General features: G+C 49.9%; 8 protein-coding genes across 8 annotated transcripts, besides 1 other annotated feature; 2 read left to right on the top strand and 6 right to left on the bottom strand.

Moving 5' to 3' along the window:
- Positions 1-359: 359 nt before the first annotated feature.
- FPSE_12231 (uncharacterized protein) lies at positions 360-1,841 on the bottom strand (the record flags this gene model as incomplete). Its single annotated transcript, XM_009265348.1, has 2 exons — positions 360-540; positions 592-1,841. 2 exons carry the CDS (start codon positions 1,839-1,841, stop codon positions 360-362), a joined length of 1,431 nt encoding a protein of 476 aa, XP_009263623.1.
- A 1,334-nt stretch (positions 1,842-3,175) lies between these two features.
- On the top strand, positions 3,176-5,131 carry FPSE_12232 (uncharacterized protein; the record flags this gene model as incomplete). Its single annotated transcript, XM_009265349.1, has 3 exons — positions 3,176-3,347; positions 3,397-3,685; positions 3,739-5,131. 3 exons carry the CDS (start codon positions 3,176-3,178, stop codon positions 5,129-5,131), a joined length of 1,854 nt encoding a protein of 617 aa, XP_009263624.1.
- Positions 5,132-5,725: 594 nt separating this feature from the next.
- Positions 5,726-6,801, bottom strand: FPSE_12233 (uncharacterized protein; the record flags this gene model as incomplete). The annotated part of the gene is made up of 2 exons (XM_009265350.1): positions 5,726-6,361; positions 6,412-6,801. 2 exons carry the CDS (start codon positions 6,799-6,801, stop codon positions 5,726-5,728), a joined length of 1,026 nt encoding a protein of 341 aa, XP_009263625.1.
- A 1,011-nt stretch (positions 6,802-7,812) lies between these two features.
- On the top strand, positions 7,813-8,247 carry FPSE_12234 (uncharacterized protein; the record flags this gene model as incomplete). The annotated part of the gene is made up of 1 exon (XM_009265351.1): positions 7,813-8,247. The coding sequence occupies one exon, from the start codon at positions 7,813-7,815 to the stop codon at positions 8,245-8,247; it is 435 nt and encodes a 144-aa protein (XP_009263626.1).
- A 560-nt stretch (positions 8,248-8,807) lies between these two features.
- On the bottom strand, positions 8,808-9,355 carry FPSE_12235 (uncharacterized protein; the record flags this gene model as incomplete). Its single annotated transcript, XM_009265352.1, has 2 exons — positions 8,808-9,217; positions 9,271-9,355. The coding sequence occupies 2 exons, from the start codon at positions 9,353-9,355 to the stop codon at positions 8,808-8,810; spliced, it is 495 nt and encodes a 164-aa protein (XP_009263627.1).
- Positions 9,356-11,515: 2,160 nt separating this feature from the next.
- On the bottom strand, positions 11,516-11,976 carry FPSE_12236 (uncharacterized protein; the record flags this gene model as incomplete). Its single annotated transcript, XM_009265353.1, has 2 exons — positions 11,516-11,573; positions 11,729-11,976. 2 exons carry the CDS (start codon positions 11,974-11,976, stop codon positions 11,516-11,518), a joined length of 306 nt encoding a protein of 101 aa, XP_009263628.1.
- Positions 11,977-12,963: 987 nt separating this feature from the next.
- On the bottom strand, positions 12,964-14,907 carry FPSE_12237 (uncharacterized protein; the record flags this gene model as incomplete). Its single annotated transcript, XM_009265354.1, has 1 exon — positions 12,964-14,907. One exon carries the CDS (start codon positions 14,905-14,907, stop codon positions 12,964-12,966), a length of 1,944 nt encoding a protein of 647 aa, XP_009263629.1.
- Positions 14,664-14,686: a microsatellite.
- A 780-nt stretch (positions 14,908-15,687) lies between the features above and the next one.
- FPSE_12238 (uncharacterized protein) lies at positions 15,688-16,283 on the bottom strand (the record flags this gene model as incomplete). Its single annotated transcript, XM_009265355.1, has 1 exon — positions 15,688-16,283. A coding segment is annotated over one exon (596 nt), but the record flags the coding sequence as incomplete, so codon positions are not given.
- Between the last annotated feature and the right edge of the window lie 7 nt (positions 16,284-16,290).

The following is a 16,290-nucleotide window of genomic DNA, read 5'->3' as shown; positions in this document are numbered from 1 at the left end:
AACCCCCCCCCCCCCTCCCCTGTCCTCCTATCAAGTATGAACGGCAGCTGGCGCGGGGGGACGACAATGGCTGGACAGGACAGGCCACCAGAGGAGGGCGAAAAAGAGGGGTCCAGCCACCCAACATGTAGTCCATCTCAAAATCGATTTAGCTTAGCAGGTCGAGCACCATGAGCTGGTCAATGAAAATACAGAAGCGAAATGGCTGCACATATCGAATACCTACCTATAGGCACGATATAACGCGGTTCAGGATAACCGAAATGTGTGAGATAGTCTTGTTCTTGTTTAAGGGATATTCATAGTCCCAGTTCGCATTCTTCATATGGTACATTAAAGGTATAATTTCATGATAGCTCCTAAGTTTGAGGCTCCTCGGCAACATAGTGCAAATAGGCTCCCAACAGTTTAATACCCTCGATGTAGTTACGTTTATCAAGCTTCTCATTGATAGAATGAGCACCATCTGTAGAGCTGCCCATGGGTAGCAGCAGCACGTTCTTGCCTGTGGCCTCCTCGAACGTCAGGGTAACAGGGATACTAGTAGTTGAGTTAGTGGTGGCAACAGCAAGCGGAGCTCGTTTGACTTACCTTCCGCCCTCACGAGTGTAATCGGGCTCAACACCCCATACACGCTCGACAGCCTTGGCAGCGGCTGAGAAATTCCAGTGCTTTGGCGAAGCAACCCACCACTTACCGGTGTGTTGAGCATAGACCTTCAGAGTGTTCTTGCTGCCGAGCTTGGCAAATTGATCCTCAACGTACTTGTACACAGCTTCGTTGGTCTTATCGATGTCCATGTCGGGAACAGTTCGGATCGAAAACTTTCCAATCACCTTGGCGGGAATGACAGTCTTGGCTCCAGGAGCAGAGAAAGCACCTTCCACGCCATGGATGGACAGCGAAGGGTATCGCCAACGGCCCATAAGGGTGCGCTTCTTATCATCAAAGATGGTTGTCTTGCTGCCCAAAGACTCATGGATGTTATCCATGGTGAAAGAAATACCATCGTAAAGACCTTCCTCATCAGCGGTGATTGGGGCAACCTGCTCCTTGATGCCGGGGATCTGAATCTCGCCGCCAGTGTTGACAAGCGATCCGAGGACCCTAACGAGATCGGTCATGGGCTCCTGGGCAGTGCCACCAAAGACACCACTGTGAAGGTCAGCACCGGGACCAGAAATCTCAACTGAGTAGTAGTTGCAACCGCGAAGACCGTAGGTCAAACAGGGCTTCTCGGTACCAAGCCAGTAGTTATCCGAAATGCAAACGGCTTCAGCATCGGCAAAGTACTTCTTGGCCTCCTCCTTGATCAGGTCATCAAGGCCTTCGGAGCCATATTCCTCCATACCCTCAAAGCACATGAGCAGGTTAACGGGGAAGTCGACACCAGCCTTCTGATGAGCCTCAATAGCATTCAACCAGCCCAGGACGGGGCCCTTGTCGTCTGTAGATCCACGTCCAAACATGCGGCCCTTGTCGTCAACGGTGAGGTCAAAGGGCTCGGTGGCCCAACCGTCGCTCTTCTCGGCAGGCTGAACATCGTAATGGCCATAGACGAGGATAGTGCGCTTGTTCTTATCGTTTCCATATCGTGCAAGGACAACAGGAGGAAGGTCGAGGTGCTCCTTGTGGGGCTGCTTTCCGAGGGGTCGAAGCTCTACAGAAGCTCCGAGAGCCTTGAGCTCGTCGCCGAGCCACTCTCCCATACGGACGACATCAGGTCGGCGGGCATCCTCGGCAGAAATGGAGGGAATGGCGACAGCTTTGCGCAGACGCTCAATGAAGTGGTCGGCGGAGCTGTCGACTTGCTTGAAGAAACCGTCAAGCTGGGGAGCCATTTTCTTTGCTTGGCGGACACGAATAGAGTCTGTGAGATATGTGCGAGAAGTGAGGTTGAGTTTTTTGGAAAAACTTTGTGAGATGGGTACTCGTAATGATAAAAAGGGCCTTTTGGGGAGCGCAGTTACCACTTGAGCGCAACAGACAGCTGCCCTATTGAGGCGGAAGGTGCGGGGCATTACACCAGGCTATCTCGGACCTGCTCTATCGGGCGGGCAGCAATATAACGGCTCCGTTCTTACCTACTAATTGGCGGGGCAGCCTCGACAGTGATATGTACATGTACAGTGCAGCATGGAACTCTAGCAACCTTGAGGATCCGGTTACTTGCGGTAACCAATGGCAAACTATCCGCCCGTGTAATGGTACAGTGATGATTGGTTACTTAGAACAGGGACTTTAGTTCGAACTTGTTGCGTGCAGCAGAAATACGTATGTTTCTTCGAACAGTAGCCCCTCACATGTCACAGGCATTACTTTGAGAGGGGTGCTGAGTCATCCGGACTAACTTATATGCGTTACACCATCGAGTTCTCGATTAGTCACCCCCAAAGGGGCTGGTCGGCCGCCTCTCTCTATCTCCTCTCCATCGCCCTGTTGTTGGAAGACTCTTACTCTCCCCACTCTCTCCATCATCTGTCACCATTCCACCATTGTCGACATTCTCCCTCACCATCAATAACTCGACCTGCGGCATCAAGTCGCTCCGCCGCAACTTTTTTTCTACTTCTCTGTTTTCTCTAGGCGCCTAAGCCCGTAACTCGCGTGACTGACGACCTCCGATTAACTCGATCTCATTACTCTCACGCGACCCCCGACCCGTCCGTCGCTCAAGATTGTCCCGAATAACGTGTCGCTGGTGTGCTCTTGTCAGGGCATGATCGCTGGGACGTCTGGCTAACATAAAAGGTTGCTGGTTCAGTGGTTTAACGAGCGTGGTGTCTGGAAAGTGAGGTGGAGCTTGAGGGTTGTTTCTCTTCTGGCTTGTTTTTGCCAGCTGTACTCCTTATTCATTGCACCCATTTCTTTTTTGACCCTATTGCCACTATTGTTCCCTCAAAGTACAATCAAAATTGATTATTTCCATTCACCTTGACAGTTGAAAGAGGCACGGCAGTGCAAGAAAGAAGACGAAGAAAGAAAACAAACGCTGCCTTGTTTGCAAACGCAAGAACAATCAATCAATACTTACATAGTGCTTTGTGCGACTCAACCGACCTAACATCTGGACTTTTGCCGACTTACGATATTTGAATCTCAACAAACTTCTGTTGTTTTCTGTGCTGTGCTTTTCTCGTTCCTGTAGGAAACACCCTAGCACATCTCGACCAAAATGACGTCCTCAGTCTTTTTCAAGTTCAAATCCCAAAGGGAGCCTACTAGAGTCGAGTTTGATGGTACCGGTATCTCAGTCTTCGAACTGAAGCGTGAGATCATCACCAAGAGTGGTCTCGGAGACGGTACCGACTTTGATCTGCATATCTACACCGACGATAACAGCGAAGGTGAGTTTATACAATGATTTCTGTATAAGAAGCACTAACATGTCCCCAGAATATGACGACGATACGACTATCATTCCCAGGTCCACGACCGTCATCGCCAGACGTCAACCTGCACTCAAGCCTGGCGCAGGGCGCGCCGCTCGCTATGTATCTGGTAAAATGCCTGTGACAGCCAAGAATGCCGGTCGCAAAGAGCAAGCGGCCAAGGCATCAGTTTCCAAACCAAGCTCCGATGCAATCAGCCAAATGAACAATGCCATGACGGAAGAAGAGAAAATGGCGGCTATGTTTGCAGCCCAAACCGAGCAGTGGTCCGCCCAACAGGAGGAGATGTCTCAGTAAGTTTCCATCAATGCCCAGGGTGCCTCGCTCACAGCTAACACCACAACAGCCAAACGCCGGTCTTCAAAGCTGGAGCAAAGAGGCCTGCAAATGTTCCTGATCATGACCCACCCAACGGATACATCTGCTATCGATGTGGCAACAAGGGCCATTGGATTCAATTATGCCCGACCAACGACGATCCTGAATTTGATAACCGTCCGCGTGTTAAACGAACAACGGGTATTCCTCGTTCATTCCTGCAAAAGGTCGACAAGTCCGTTGTCCTTGCACAAACTGATGGCGACGAGACCAAGCGTCCTTCGGGTATCATGGTCAATGCTGAAGGAGATTTTGTAATTGCTGAGCCTGACAAGGCATCGTGGGAACAGTTCCAGGCCAAGGCTAAGTCTTCAGCCACAACTAATGCGCCGGCTGGGGACAAGGAAATTCAGGAACAGGGCTTGGAGTGTTCGATCGACAAGAAGATGTTCATAGAGCCAATGAAGACTCCTTGCTGTCAGAAGACCTTTTGTAATGATTGCATAACCAATGCTCTCATCGAAAGCGACTTCGTCTGCCCTGCATGCCAGTCAGAAGGTGTATTGATTGATGATCTCCAACCCGATGAGGAGGCCTCAAAGAAGATTCAAGAGTACCTGAAGGAGAAGGAAACAGCCAAAAGCCCTCCTCCCCTGTCACCTAAAGCTTCGGAAGGTGTCAAAGCAGATGGTGAAAGCCAGGATAAGCCCCAAAATGAGGATATTGCCAGCACGGAGCAGAAGGTTGAGAATGAATCCAATGATAAAACTATGGCTTCAGCTAAGGAAAAGTCGAAGTCGCCAACATCTCAGTCTGCAACTATCAAGACCCCTCCCACGGGCCCCAAAAGCCTTGTATCTGTCCCGCACGATGCGAACAAACAAGTAGATGGTGCCAAGACATCAGATGCCAATTCAAAGAAACGGCCAGCGGATGATATTCTAGACAATCCTCGAATTCCCAAGGGCCCTAAAGCCATGCAAAATCAGCAAAATCAGCAAAACATGATGAACGGCATGGGCATGAACGGCATGGGTATGAACATGGGCATGAACAACATGATGTTCAATGGAATGCCCATGATGCCCAACATGATGGGCATGCCGAACATGGGTAACATGAACATGGGAATGCCAAACATGAACATGATGGGAATGCCTGGCATGATGGGAATGCCCGGGTTTCCTGGCATGAACGGTGGGTTTGGCGGAATGAACGGCTGGGATATGGGTATGAACGGTATGAACGGCAATATGGGCAACATGGGCAACATGAACGGCGGCATGAATAACTTCCAGAACGGCAACTTTGGACAAGGTGTTGGCCCTGACGAGGATGCGTACTTCCGCAAGCCTGTCAACCCCCACCGACACCAGAATAAGCAGCGAAGAGTACGGCCAAGCGATTACCGAGAGCTCTAGGCCATGGCTCGACCGACATGCATGACTCGACTTTATTCCTGCTAGCGATTGTTTTGGTCTATTTTTACTATCATTTCGGCCGGCGTAGGCAACCTACACCACATACATAGATATCTGGGTGTCCTGCAACCTCGTGCAGGGCTGGCATGGCATGCTTTGGATCGGGATGTAGGGCCACGATTTGCTTCTTTAATCAGCATTGCTTACCGGCAAATTGAACGGACTGGCGTTGGGGAACAAGGGTTTCGGTGGGTTTCTTTTTCTTTCATGACAGGTTTTCATGGCTACGTACAGCTGGGGTCTAGGAGACGATGCGTTACAGCTCCATCAAACTTTGAATCAGTCAAAGTCAAACAATAAACAATAAACAAGCAAAATGCTTTCTGACAACAACCGCATATATATGTTTTGTGACTTAATTCATGCGCGTATATTTCTCATAAAATTCCTCAAGCCGTAGCAACTCCTTCACGCCGCTGGGCTTCTTTTCTATATGCACTGCACTACCTGGCCTTTGGTTCTTTTTAATTATATTATTCCAGACTTGTTTCTATCTCTATCTTTTCGCGTAATCCACATAATACTCTCATTTGCTTACTCGGGAGGAACATAAGGCGCAACAAGCATTTCACTGAACTTCTCAAGCTTCTCCTTTCCTCGGACCTCTTCAACAAGAAGAGGCATCTTGACGACGTTGAAATCTTCGGCGTAAAGCTCCTCATACTGGTCGAGATACTTGCGCTGCATCTTGCGACGAGCGTTGCATTGATCGCAGTCGCTGGCCTTCTTGGGGAAGAGCAGTTGGTTAACGACGATAGAGTGAGTATCAATGCCATATCCGGCAAGCTCCTGGATCATGCGCTCAGTCTCGTAGAGACTGAGGAACTCTGCGATACAGACGCAAACAAAGGTGGTGAGCTCGGCATCCTGGAACTGGGTATTGACCTCGCTAATAGTCTCGCGCAGAGACTCGAGCTTGGCAATCATGTCGTTGAGGTTCTGGCCATTGGGGAGCTGGCCGCCGGAACCAAGGAAACCGTTCAGTAGAGGACCGTACTGAGATGACAGCTGTGAAACCTTGGCGAGAGCCTTCTCGAGAACGGTGGGGAATTGGAGAAAGCGCAGGGTGTGGCCTGTGGGCGCGGTGTCGAAGACAATGGTCTCGTAGGAAAGAGACTTGACCTGCTTGAGAACTTCGGCAAATGACATAGCCTCGTCGATACCGGGGATCTGGTGAGAATTAGTACGCGCAACGATGTAAAGAATCCGAGTTGACGTACCGCGAAAGCGAGGTCCTGCATCATGCCTCCAAGAGGACCACCAGCAGCAGCGTTAACGTCGTCAGCCTCACCCTGGCCAGCCAGCATGTCCTGTATACTGCCGTTGGGGTCGATCTCCATGGCGCTCAGGTTGTCGAATCCATTGACGAGGCGGGCCTCCTTGCCAAACTTCTGGGAAAAGGCATCTGACAGGTTGTGGGCAGGATCGGTCGAGATGAGAAGCACAGATCGGCGGACCTTTGCAAGCTGAATGGCGAGGGAGCAAGAAGTGGTGGTCTTTCCGACACCACCCTTTCCACCGACAAAGATCCAGCGGAGGCTACGCTGGTCGAGGAGTGACTGGAGAGAGGGCTCGAGAGCGTCCTCGGTGGAGATGAGGGCGGTGGACATTTTGGCGGTGGAGGAGAAAGAGCAGCGATGAGGGTACAGATGGTTTCTAATTTCTGAGTTAGGTAAATAGAAAACGAATAACACGAAGCTGGTCACTTACTATGAGGAAGGGAGCTTGTCTGGAGCAGAATCAGGATTTGGGTAACTTCTAGAAGCTCTGAGATGGAGGGGTAAGGCCTGACATAATAGTGCTGCGGCTTCCGGCTGCGAAGGGGGTGTTTCATGACCACATAATTCTGTCGGCTGCTCGCCACATGATTGTCGCCTGCCCACTAGCCACATGCGCAACCTAAGCAACAATCGTGAATAGTTGACTCGAGGACACCTCGACTGTTAAGATATTGACTCCGGTTTCAATAACCTTCAGGCTTATAATGACAACTCCAAAGTTGAATAGTCAGCCCTATCATAGTATTAGGTAATCCTTCTTCAGCGACCTCAGTCTTTGTCGGGTCGGCTCCGTCCATGAGATACAGTATGAAGTACCGGGGAACGGCGTCAGGCGTCCGGAGCTACGCGCGTAGATACATAGCTTCCCATCAATCTTAATACCATTTTATCTAGTAAATGTAACAATTGCCGCTTATCTATGGAGCCAAATCTTTTGCTGCATTATTGTGTGATTGGGCCTTCTTACTAGTAGTAGAGACAGCAGCCCCAAGCCAAAAACTCACTGATTATCTGCTGTAAGCAGGGTAGGTAGGCTGTGCGCCGCAACCGCTCTCTCACTGCCTCACTTCAACTCAAACCCCTCTCCTCTTCGTCCTTCACTTGCCAAGTGCCCAGACAGGAACTAAGACACAAGAAATATCAAGAACTTTATGATACCGTTGATTCAATCTTAACTCTATCTTAGCATCCACTCTCACTCACATCAGGCGCATAACCCGAACTTTTACTGTAAAGTAAAGACCGCCTTCACATTGCCGTCAAACCTCACCAAATACCGAACTACTGTACTTATATCACCACCACCAACAACCACTTCACACACCAAGTGCCACCTCCGCGATGGCTTCACCCACCAAAGATCCCATTACGTGTCACGTCCTTGACACTCAGGCCGGTAAACCCGCGCGCGGCATCCGTGTCCGCCTTGAAGGTCCCATCCCCCCTTCTGCCAATCCGCACTCGGCCGCCCAGCCGAGAGCCAACACCTTTGAGTCCATCACGGACGAGGACGGTCGCGTTACTTCATGGTTGCCCTTTCTCTCCGAGGATTCTGCTGGCGAGCCTCCTCTCCAAACGCTTGTTGAGATTCTAGAGGACCGCAAGGGGCGGGGCTCATCACGCTGGACGCTGCGTTTTGATACCGGAGCTTACTTTGGCGAGGAGAACACCTTTTTCCCAGAGGTCACGGTTACCTTCCGTATGGAGGAGAGGCAGACGTATCATGTACCTCTCCTGCTGAGCCCCTACAGCTACACGAGCTACCGTGGAAGTTAGAAGGACAGCACTACTCTCTTACAGACGTGGATGAAATGGGCCAGAATGATGATCTCGATATTTTATACGGAAATGAACACCTATGCGTCTAGCATAGCGACGGAGTGAAGACAGTATATCAAAGTTATTTGCACAATGAGAGCCCAAGGGATAATGGCCATTTTGATAATAGCGATAAAGCTACCGGTAAAACTATTAATTCTTAACGAGTGTCTATGTCGGCCACCACAAGGTGAACCGACTACTGTATATGTGTGACATTGCTGTCTCTGCCCTTCCAGAGGGACTATTGTACCTATCCAAACCTTTGCCCTTGTTGCAGACAAAACTCCGTCCCGCTCCTAAAATCCGAGCCTTAATTCAACATAAACGCCACGCTATCCAAGCACACAAATGAAAAGGGAGAAAGAGAGTGATTCTTTTGATAGAAATGCATTTTGCGAATGCGGTCGTTGCAGGTCATAATATTCGGCCGTGTACGTCGTTGCAGCAGTCATGGTCATGTCGAAGCCAGGTGTACACCACACCGTTGCGAGGCCAGACTTTTAGCTAAAGCACTCCTAGTTTTTTCGCCATTTGCTCAAGAATCCTTTCTTAGAGCGATGTGACGGGACGTCAGGCGAAGTCGGTGGCGTGTCTTCGTCTTCCCTCCTCGTGGTTCTTGATGCGAGACTATCGGTTCCGTCCCTGGAGATTCGAATGCTGGGCGTAGTTGGGCGAACACTGACAAGTGATGGGTTGGTGGTTTGGAGACTATCGTGGTCACCGACATCGGATTGTACGAGAGAATAGGCGCTATAGAGGGCCTCTGAGGCAGGTGTGATACGGCCATGGTTCAGAGTTCGTCGTTTCTTCCTGAGGAAAGATCGTCGGGTTCGCATAAGAGCCCGATCGGGGTCAATATCCTCTTGGGTGAGGCATGCGTTTGGTGAAAAATCAGCATCAGGATGTGGGAGAGTTGTGTTGCGGACTGGAAGGTGTTAGCAGATAATTCATAATGTTTGTTCAAGACGGGATGCTGACGGTTGTTAAGAGGCTCAGGGAACCCTGTGTCTCTAGGTTCTCTTCGAGGCTTGGTGAAGCCAGAGCTGGTAATAGAACTCGACATTGTTTCGGTGTGGTGAGCAGATTCCAAGTATGGAACCATGCAGTGGTTGATTGGGAATGAGATATTTGAAGGGTGTTAAGAGAGTTTTTTTTTTATTTTAAGAAAAAAATGAGCAAAGTTTCGAGGCTTCGCCGAGTCTTGAACTACATCGACTCTTGCTCAAAGGTTGATTGCCAAATGGGGTAAGTTGTGAGCGTGTAAGCGCGATGCCGTTTTCGTCTCCCGCAAGAGCAAAGCCTCAACGGTTGCACGCAATCTCTCTCTGATACAAAAGAGAGTGCGATGCGAGTAAGAGACGGCTTTTGTATGAATCCAAATCGAGTATTCTTAGAAAAGGGAAAAAGGAAAAGGGGATTCCACTTTCGCTTCAGTGAGTAGAGAGATCGGAAGATTTGTGGTCAAATTAAACCAGAACTTTGGATGGGCGATTTGCAATGGGGGTGAAGGGGGTTCGACAGGGTTATAACACTGCCCGTGGTAGCAGTAGAATGATGAGCAGCATGCATGTGTGTGTGTGTGTGCATTAGCAGTTTTGTTTTTCTTGGTCTCTGCTTGGCTTATCCGTATGAAGGTTCTGTTTGATCGGATCTTCGGCGTCTAATGTCAAGTTGAATTCTGTGGCTTGGCTCTCGCTTTTCGGCACCTGGCCAAGAGCTACTCAAGCCAGTAAGTACAGCACCAAAGGAGACCACTGCAGATGGCAACCTAAGTGTGCCGCCCCGGAGAAAGTGAAAGACTGCCCGAACAAGGGTGTGGTGCGTTAAGGCCAAGTAAGTGCGTAATTGACAGGGGGCTGGAGTGGTCCCAGAGCAAGTCAATAGTGCGAAAACCAGTGAATATGTCTCTAAACTGAACAAAAGGCAAGACAAGGCAAGATTGACTTGCCTCTTTGATTGTGGGACTTGTCTCTGATCCCTTCCCGAGACGATCTGCGATGAACAATTGTATTACATAGTCTACTCTGCACTTGGTTGGTATCCAGAAGATTGACAAAAAATCAAACTGACAGTGAAACCTTGATGGAGCTCAGGACAGGTATGGATGGACCCTTCTTTCCTCCCGGACAGTTTTCCAGACCGTCTGGGGTGCGCAAGTGGCTTTGAGGCTCGGCTCAGCGCTTCTCCAGTGGAGTTGGAGGTTCGTCAGCCGAGACCAGTTAGCGCCACGGCATTCTCTTGGCGACTGATTTGTTGAGGTGGGCGCTACAGACTACTATGTACGGTACGGAGCACCTAATAAGATGGAGGTCTTTGATTTAGTGGGCTGCCCGGCTACTAAGGTATGTACCTAGGTAGGCCAGGCTGGTGGTGGAGGCTCCCGTAGTTGACTGTCAGATCGGATTTCAACGTAGTCGAGTGGCTGAAACGACACATAACGTGTTGTGTGTAAATTCGAGGACGAGTGCCGCTTTGTTCTGGCGTGGACTGCTTGGCTGGGCTTGTCTGTTTTATTTATAACTCGATCAACAACCATACCTCTTGCTCACTGGGCTGCCGCCTGCCTACCTCTAACCGATGTACCTTAGTTTTCGTCAGCGTCACAAGACGATGTAGCAACAACATCAACTTGATTTGTCCCAGTGTCTCTAATCCTGCATCACCATTCACCAGGTCTGTGCCGAACAAGCGGTTCAGTTCATTCCGCCCCCCCCCCAACGGCCCAGGATATGCCCAGTCCACCACACCCTAGTCGCATGACGACAAAGCCGGACCGTGCAGATGGATATGGTAGCAGTTCATTCAGCCAGTAGCTCGTCAAGCGTTTCCGCTATCAAGCCGTGGCAGGTTCACCATCACGGCAGTATCCAAAACGTGCGCTTTTCCTATTGTTCAGGTTTTGGATGATTCGTAAGTCCCATGTCGGTTCAACGCGGGGTCACCGACCACCTCCTTCTCGGCGCATCATCACGTGCATTCTTCATTCTCTTGGCCTGTTTCTCTTTAACCGCTTCCCTCGGTTGTTTTCTCCTTCAATTCAAAGTCAGAGTCCTCACAGGTTCTTCCACCCTGTACCTGGTGTTGTTGGGTCAGCTAGGTTCTTTAATCTCATTTCAATACAGAGTACATAGTACTGACTCATCGGCCGCTAATTCATTAGCACGCTCTTGTATGAACTCATTAACGTCCACCAACATGGGAGAAAGTTGGCTCCCTCCCAATTTCATTCCCGATATAGGGGCGCATATATCAGATCTAGTGTCCGCTGGGCCTCGAAAGATCTACAATAAAACAATAGGCAAACTTTCTACAGAGTAGCTACTATGTGTGTTGCTAGGACAGATATACTGGGCCTAATGTCAATCTTGACTTCATATATGTAATTAAGTGTGTGGGCCTAACTTGAATAGCCGCCAACACATAGTACACAACATACCTGCCCAGATCCTTGGTCTTGGCTGTAAACGACAAGAACCCTGCTATCGAAGCGGCGTGGCTATTCCAGAAGGCAAAGCAAATACCGTCGCCTCCTGACTGGTCCTTCAAACCTTGACCGTTCATTAACCAGCCTGCCAACGGCCTGGCCTGGCTCTTCCAATGGCTTGTGGTGAGAATGCCACAGTACCAGTCGTTGCACAGTCTTGCAACTTGTACACGCTCCCATGCTTCAGTCACTAGAGGCATTCGGTATAGGTATACTTAATTGAAATATGGAAAGCCCCACAGCATCACCAAACAAATTTCCACTCTAATAGGGCAGTTCGTAATCATGAAATAACCCGCAGACTCAGACTTTAACTTAGACCTACTCCGCGGGCACACATATCGTCCAACGGCACTTCACGACCCGATTAGCCGACATCGTAAATAGAGTTACAGTACAGAGTATAGAGTACCGTGCAGAAACCTCACTTGTGTGGCGATGACCTGTGGGTACGTACCAACATCTTCAGCCTCTGGGTTTTATCGACATCGGCATTCCCGTGTCTAGTCACCTTTCTGTGGAGAAATACCCTAGCAGCTATGACGACAATGTTGGGTTGTAGTCTGCTGTGTTAATCGAATATCAATCATGGTCCCGCTCGAGTGCTGTAGCGTTCTGAAGTTGAGTTTCATGTCGCATTTGAAGTTTCGATCGACATTGAGAGCAGATCTTATGTACAATGTATACACTAGTATTGCGTACTATGTAGGGCTAAGGGAATACTCCGGTTCCTCGTGCAAGATGCTAGGTTTCATGCTCTACTGCACACAACGTACTCTGTATATACATCTCTTCACATTAAAGAGGTTTTGCTAACTACCTATGTGCTCCTTGAGTCAGCGACTCGATATATGTGCTTTAATATGTATGTACGTCACATCGAACCAGGTTCATTTCGGCGACTATCATAACCGAAATGCCAAAGACAAAGCGGTATGTACGTGGCATCTTGGGATGAGGCTTGTTGATGGCTGGCGATCAGAATTAATCGTACAAGCATCATTCTCTTTCCTACTCGCCCCCGGCTTTTCATTCATAAAGTTTCGTTGCTTTGAAACTTCTATGTTGGTGTTGATAACCCTGCTCCGTCTCTTTACTTTAAAAACTAGTAATACGAACCGTGTGCCACGCCGTGGAGAACCGAAAAAGAATCATACCTCCTCAAACTGGAAATAGGGACGATAGACTTAGTTGCCTCTCCGGCCCCCGGTGCTCATGAGCGTGATTTTTTGTTTCTTTTTCTTCTTTCCGCCACCACCACTGCTGCTTGGCCCTGCTCCGCCAACACTATCCGGATGAACGCTACTCTCGGCCGCTTCTATGGCCTTTATTTGCATCGCAATATCGGCAGTGTCAAATAGGTCCTCATCCCTGAGCCACCCGTCGTGAACGTCGTCTAAATGTTGGGCAGGTGCCATCTCTGGTGACCCGTTGACCACTCTAGTGCCCCAGACAGTCTTCTGGTTTGACGGGCTGGTTGACATCTCAGCCAATGTCTCGAACCCTGGCCGGGGATCTGGAGGCGTGCTACCAGAGTGGCCGCTTAATGGCAGGAACTCTTCGAGGTCCATTCGAGGGGCGCTATCCTCTGGTGGTTCAGGGAGCCTCTGATAACCTGTGGTCTTGCGTATGTTTGCAGCTTCAAGGCGCTCGGCCTGGAGACGCTCGCGTTCCTCCTGCGTCTCTTTGTCTCGGTTGCGTCTCCGTCTCCGCTCGATATCAGCCGAAAACGATGCCAGCGTATCTTCTGGCACAATATCTGTCCAGTCACATTCCAGAAAATTGACAACGCATCCACGAGGAAGGTGTCCCAAGTACTTTGCCCTTCGGCGCATTGCATCGTCTACCACATGACCAGTAGAGATGTGCTCCACACGAGGGAGAAGCGTAGAAGGAAATGACGAAAAAGATCCGTACTTTGTTTTGAGGATACGGATATCCAGTGGCGAGAGGTACAGATGCGGCGGAGAGCTGTAAAAATAAAAGTCGGCGTCTGCAGAGAGCTTGGCCGACGTTGCTGAGCTTTCCACAACCTCAAGCTCTGTAAGCTTCTCCTTGGCGGCCGTGATAGCCCGGATCGCTTTCTGGGACCATTCATCGTTCTGTCCAAAAAGGGTTTCGTCTTCCTTTGCTTGTTGAGCCAGTGCGGTAATCTCCTCATCGTACTGGGCAGCCATGTAGTCGGTGGTACCTTTCATCATGCGAGCGTAGTCCAAGACGTTCGCAGCAAAATGCCAAGGAATGTCACCTACAGAATATAGAGCTTCAGAGCCACTCTCTCGCGGAAGCGCCATTGTAGAGCTTGCGTTTCGTGCCATCAATCGTAGCACAACGTCGTCACCAGGTCGAGGAAATGGGCTTTCTTGTCCTGCATAGAATCTAACAGGCCGTACGTCTTGCATATAGATCGAGTCCTCGCAAATAGGGCACTTCTTCCATCTAGGGCCTCGACCCTTTGCTTCGTCCTCGCCCGATGCTGAGTTCATGAACCGGATAAGACAGGGCAAGCAAAAAATATGACCGCATTTCGCCATCCGTGGCGCCACTGGTTCGGAAAGACAAATTGGGCATGATGAACCCTGCGATTCACTTGAAGCAATAATCTGCATTACATGAGACCAGTCCAGGTGGGTGTCGGCATCCGTGGCTTGTTTGTTGTATGTACCCTCTGGAGAAAGGATGAAGCGGTAGTTGGCATGGACGTATCGAGCCTTGTCGCTTGCGTGGTATCCTGATCCAGGTCCCCATGTTGGAGTTCTCCTATAAGATCTTGAATGCGAATGATGATCCTGGACCGGGCGTGGCATGGAGTAATTGAGTAGGTGGGTGATTGAGGTTTGGCCGCGCCTGCTATTGGGATTTCTGAAAGCTCTTAGCTCATCCATGGCGTCGTCGTCGTCGTCGTCGTCGGGACCGGTATTTGATCTATCGCCAAATCCAGGCCTACGCTGAGCCCGGTGTTGTTTGCGGGAGCCTTGAACCTTTCGAGGCATCGATTGTGAGTATGAGAAACCAGCCTGTGATGGACGACGGGATGATTCAAAGCTTGAGGTCGCTGGACCAGTTTGACTAGCTGCGGAATTCGATGGCGCAGGGACAGATTTTCCCACATTTGGTGTAGAGGGGTTCATATTTCGTGCAGGCTATCTTCCGAAAAGTCTCAATCGCGATGAGATAAATGACCGGTCCAATCGTTCGATTGCTCGCGCTTTGTCCCAGTGGCGGGGATGACTGACAGATCCAAGGGTTATCGCCTAGCAAGATACGAAGGTAGGTATTGAGCACACCCCAAAATAATTAGGAAGAAGCAGATATGGAACCCTCTGGGCAATTTGATGGAAGGATCGGGTTGAAGTTCACGAAGGGGTCCAGCTGGGACGGACCCCGTTGATGGATGGAAGATGCAGGTGGATCGAGCGAGTCACTGGCGGGGCAAATCGTGACGGAGTTGACAGGCTCGGCGCAGAGCAATGGCGTTACCAGCTTCTGCTCGATAGGTGCTCAATCTGGCTTACATAAGGATTGCAGAATTAGTCATTGCTATGGAGGCGAGCCTATCACATGACCAAAATGCTTCAGCTGGCTCGCTCTTCAACAGACATCATCATGGCTTCATCAAGTATGTATCCTAAAAATAAAATAGAAGAGATGTTTTTTTCTTCCGACTTGATAATAGAATCTGCCATACATGAAGTCCGGTTTTAATCAAAAGTGTGCGCATAAAAATTGAATATGAATTAGGTATATGACGGAGATCCACGCCCTCAGTGACCTCAACCACTCTCATCTTGCTCATGGATCCAGGGGAATCATTGATAAACGAAGACACCAACCGCAAGAAAACAAAAACCCGTGAGACATTTCTGATACCTCATCATTTCGACATTAGCTAAGTTGTCTCGTCTTCTCATCTATTTGTCGGACAGCTTGTGCTTGATCTTGCTGAAGATCGAACTCAGTCGGTTCTTCTTCTTCTCCTTGGCACTTGCTGCAGAGGCGCTGCCGTTGCGCGAAGTATCAGTGGGCTTATTTTCTATTGTTGAAGCGCCGTTGCCGGTTGCTGTGGTGCCGTTACCGGCCGTTGAGCTACCATTGCCGACCGCGGGAGTCTCGGTCTCGGGGGCCTCTGTCTTGTGCTCCTCGGCCTTGCTCTCGGTGGGAAGAACAACGGCAGGAACAACAGGTGCGGGATCTTGAGTCTTGGTTTCCTGAGACTCGACAGCAGAATCGGCCTTGGTCTCAACGACAGGCTTCGATTCTCCAACAGCAGGAACAGGCTCTGCCTCCTTGAGGAGCTGAGCTTCAACCACCTTCTTATTCTCAACAGCTTCGGTGCTGGCTGCAGCCTCAGGACGCTCACCAGCCTCGACAATAGACTCCTTTACTTCGGTGGGCACCTCAGAAGCAACCTGAGGAGTCTCATCAATTGTGGCTGCAGGCTTGACCTCTTTAAGAAGCTCGGCTTCAACCACCTTCTTCTCCTCGACAGCCTCAGTGTTGGCGGCAGCTTCGGG

Source organism: Fusarium pseudograminearum, chromosome 1 (genome assembly GCF_000303195.2).
Source record: "Fusarium pseudograminearum CS3096 chromosome 1, whole genome shotgun sequence".
Lineage (NCBI taxonomy): Eukaryota > Fungi > Ascomycota > Sordariomycetes > Hypocreales > Nectriaceae > Fusarium > Fusarium pseudograminearum.
Note: the sequence above shows the minus strand (reverse complement) of the source record. Positions and strands in the feature narration are given on the sequence as shown.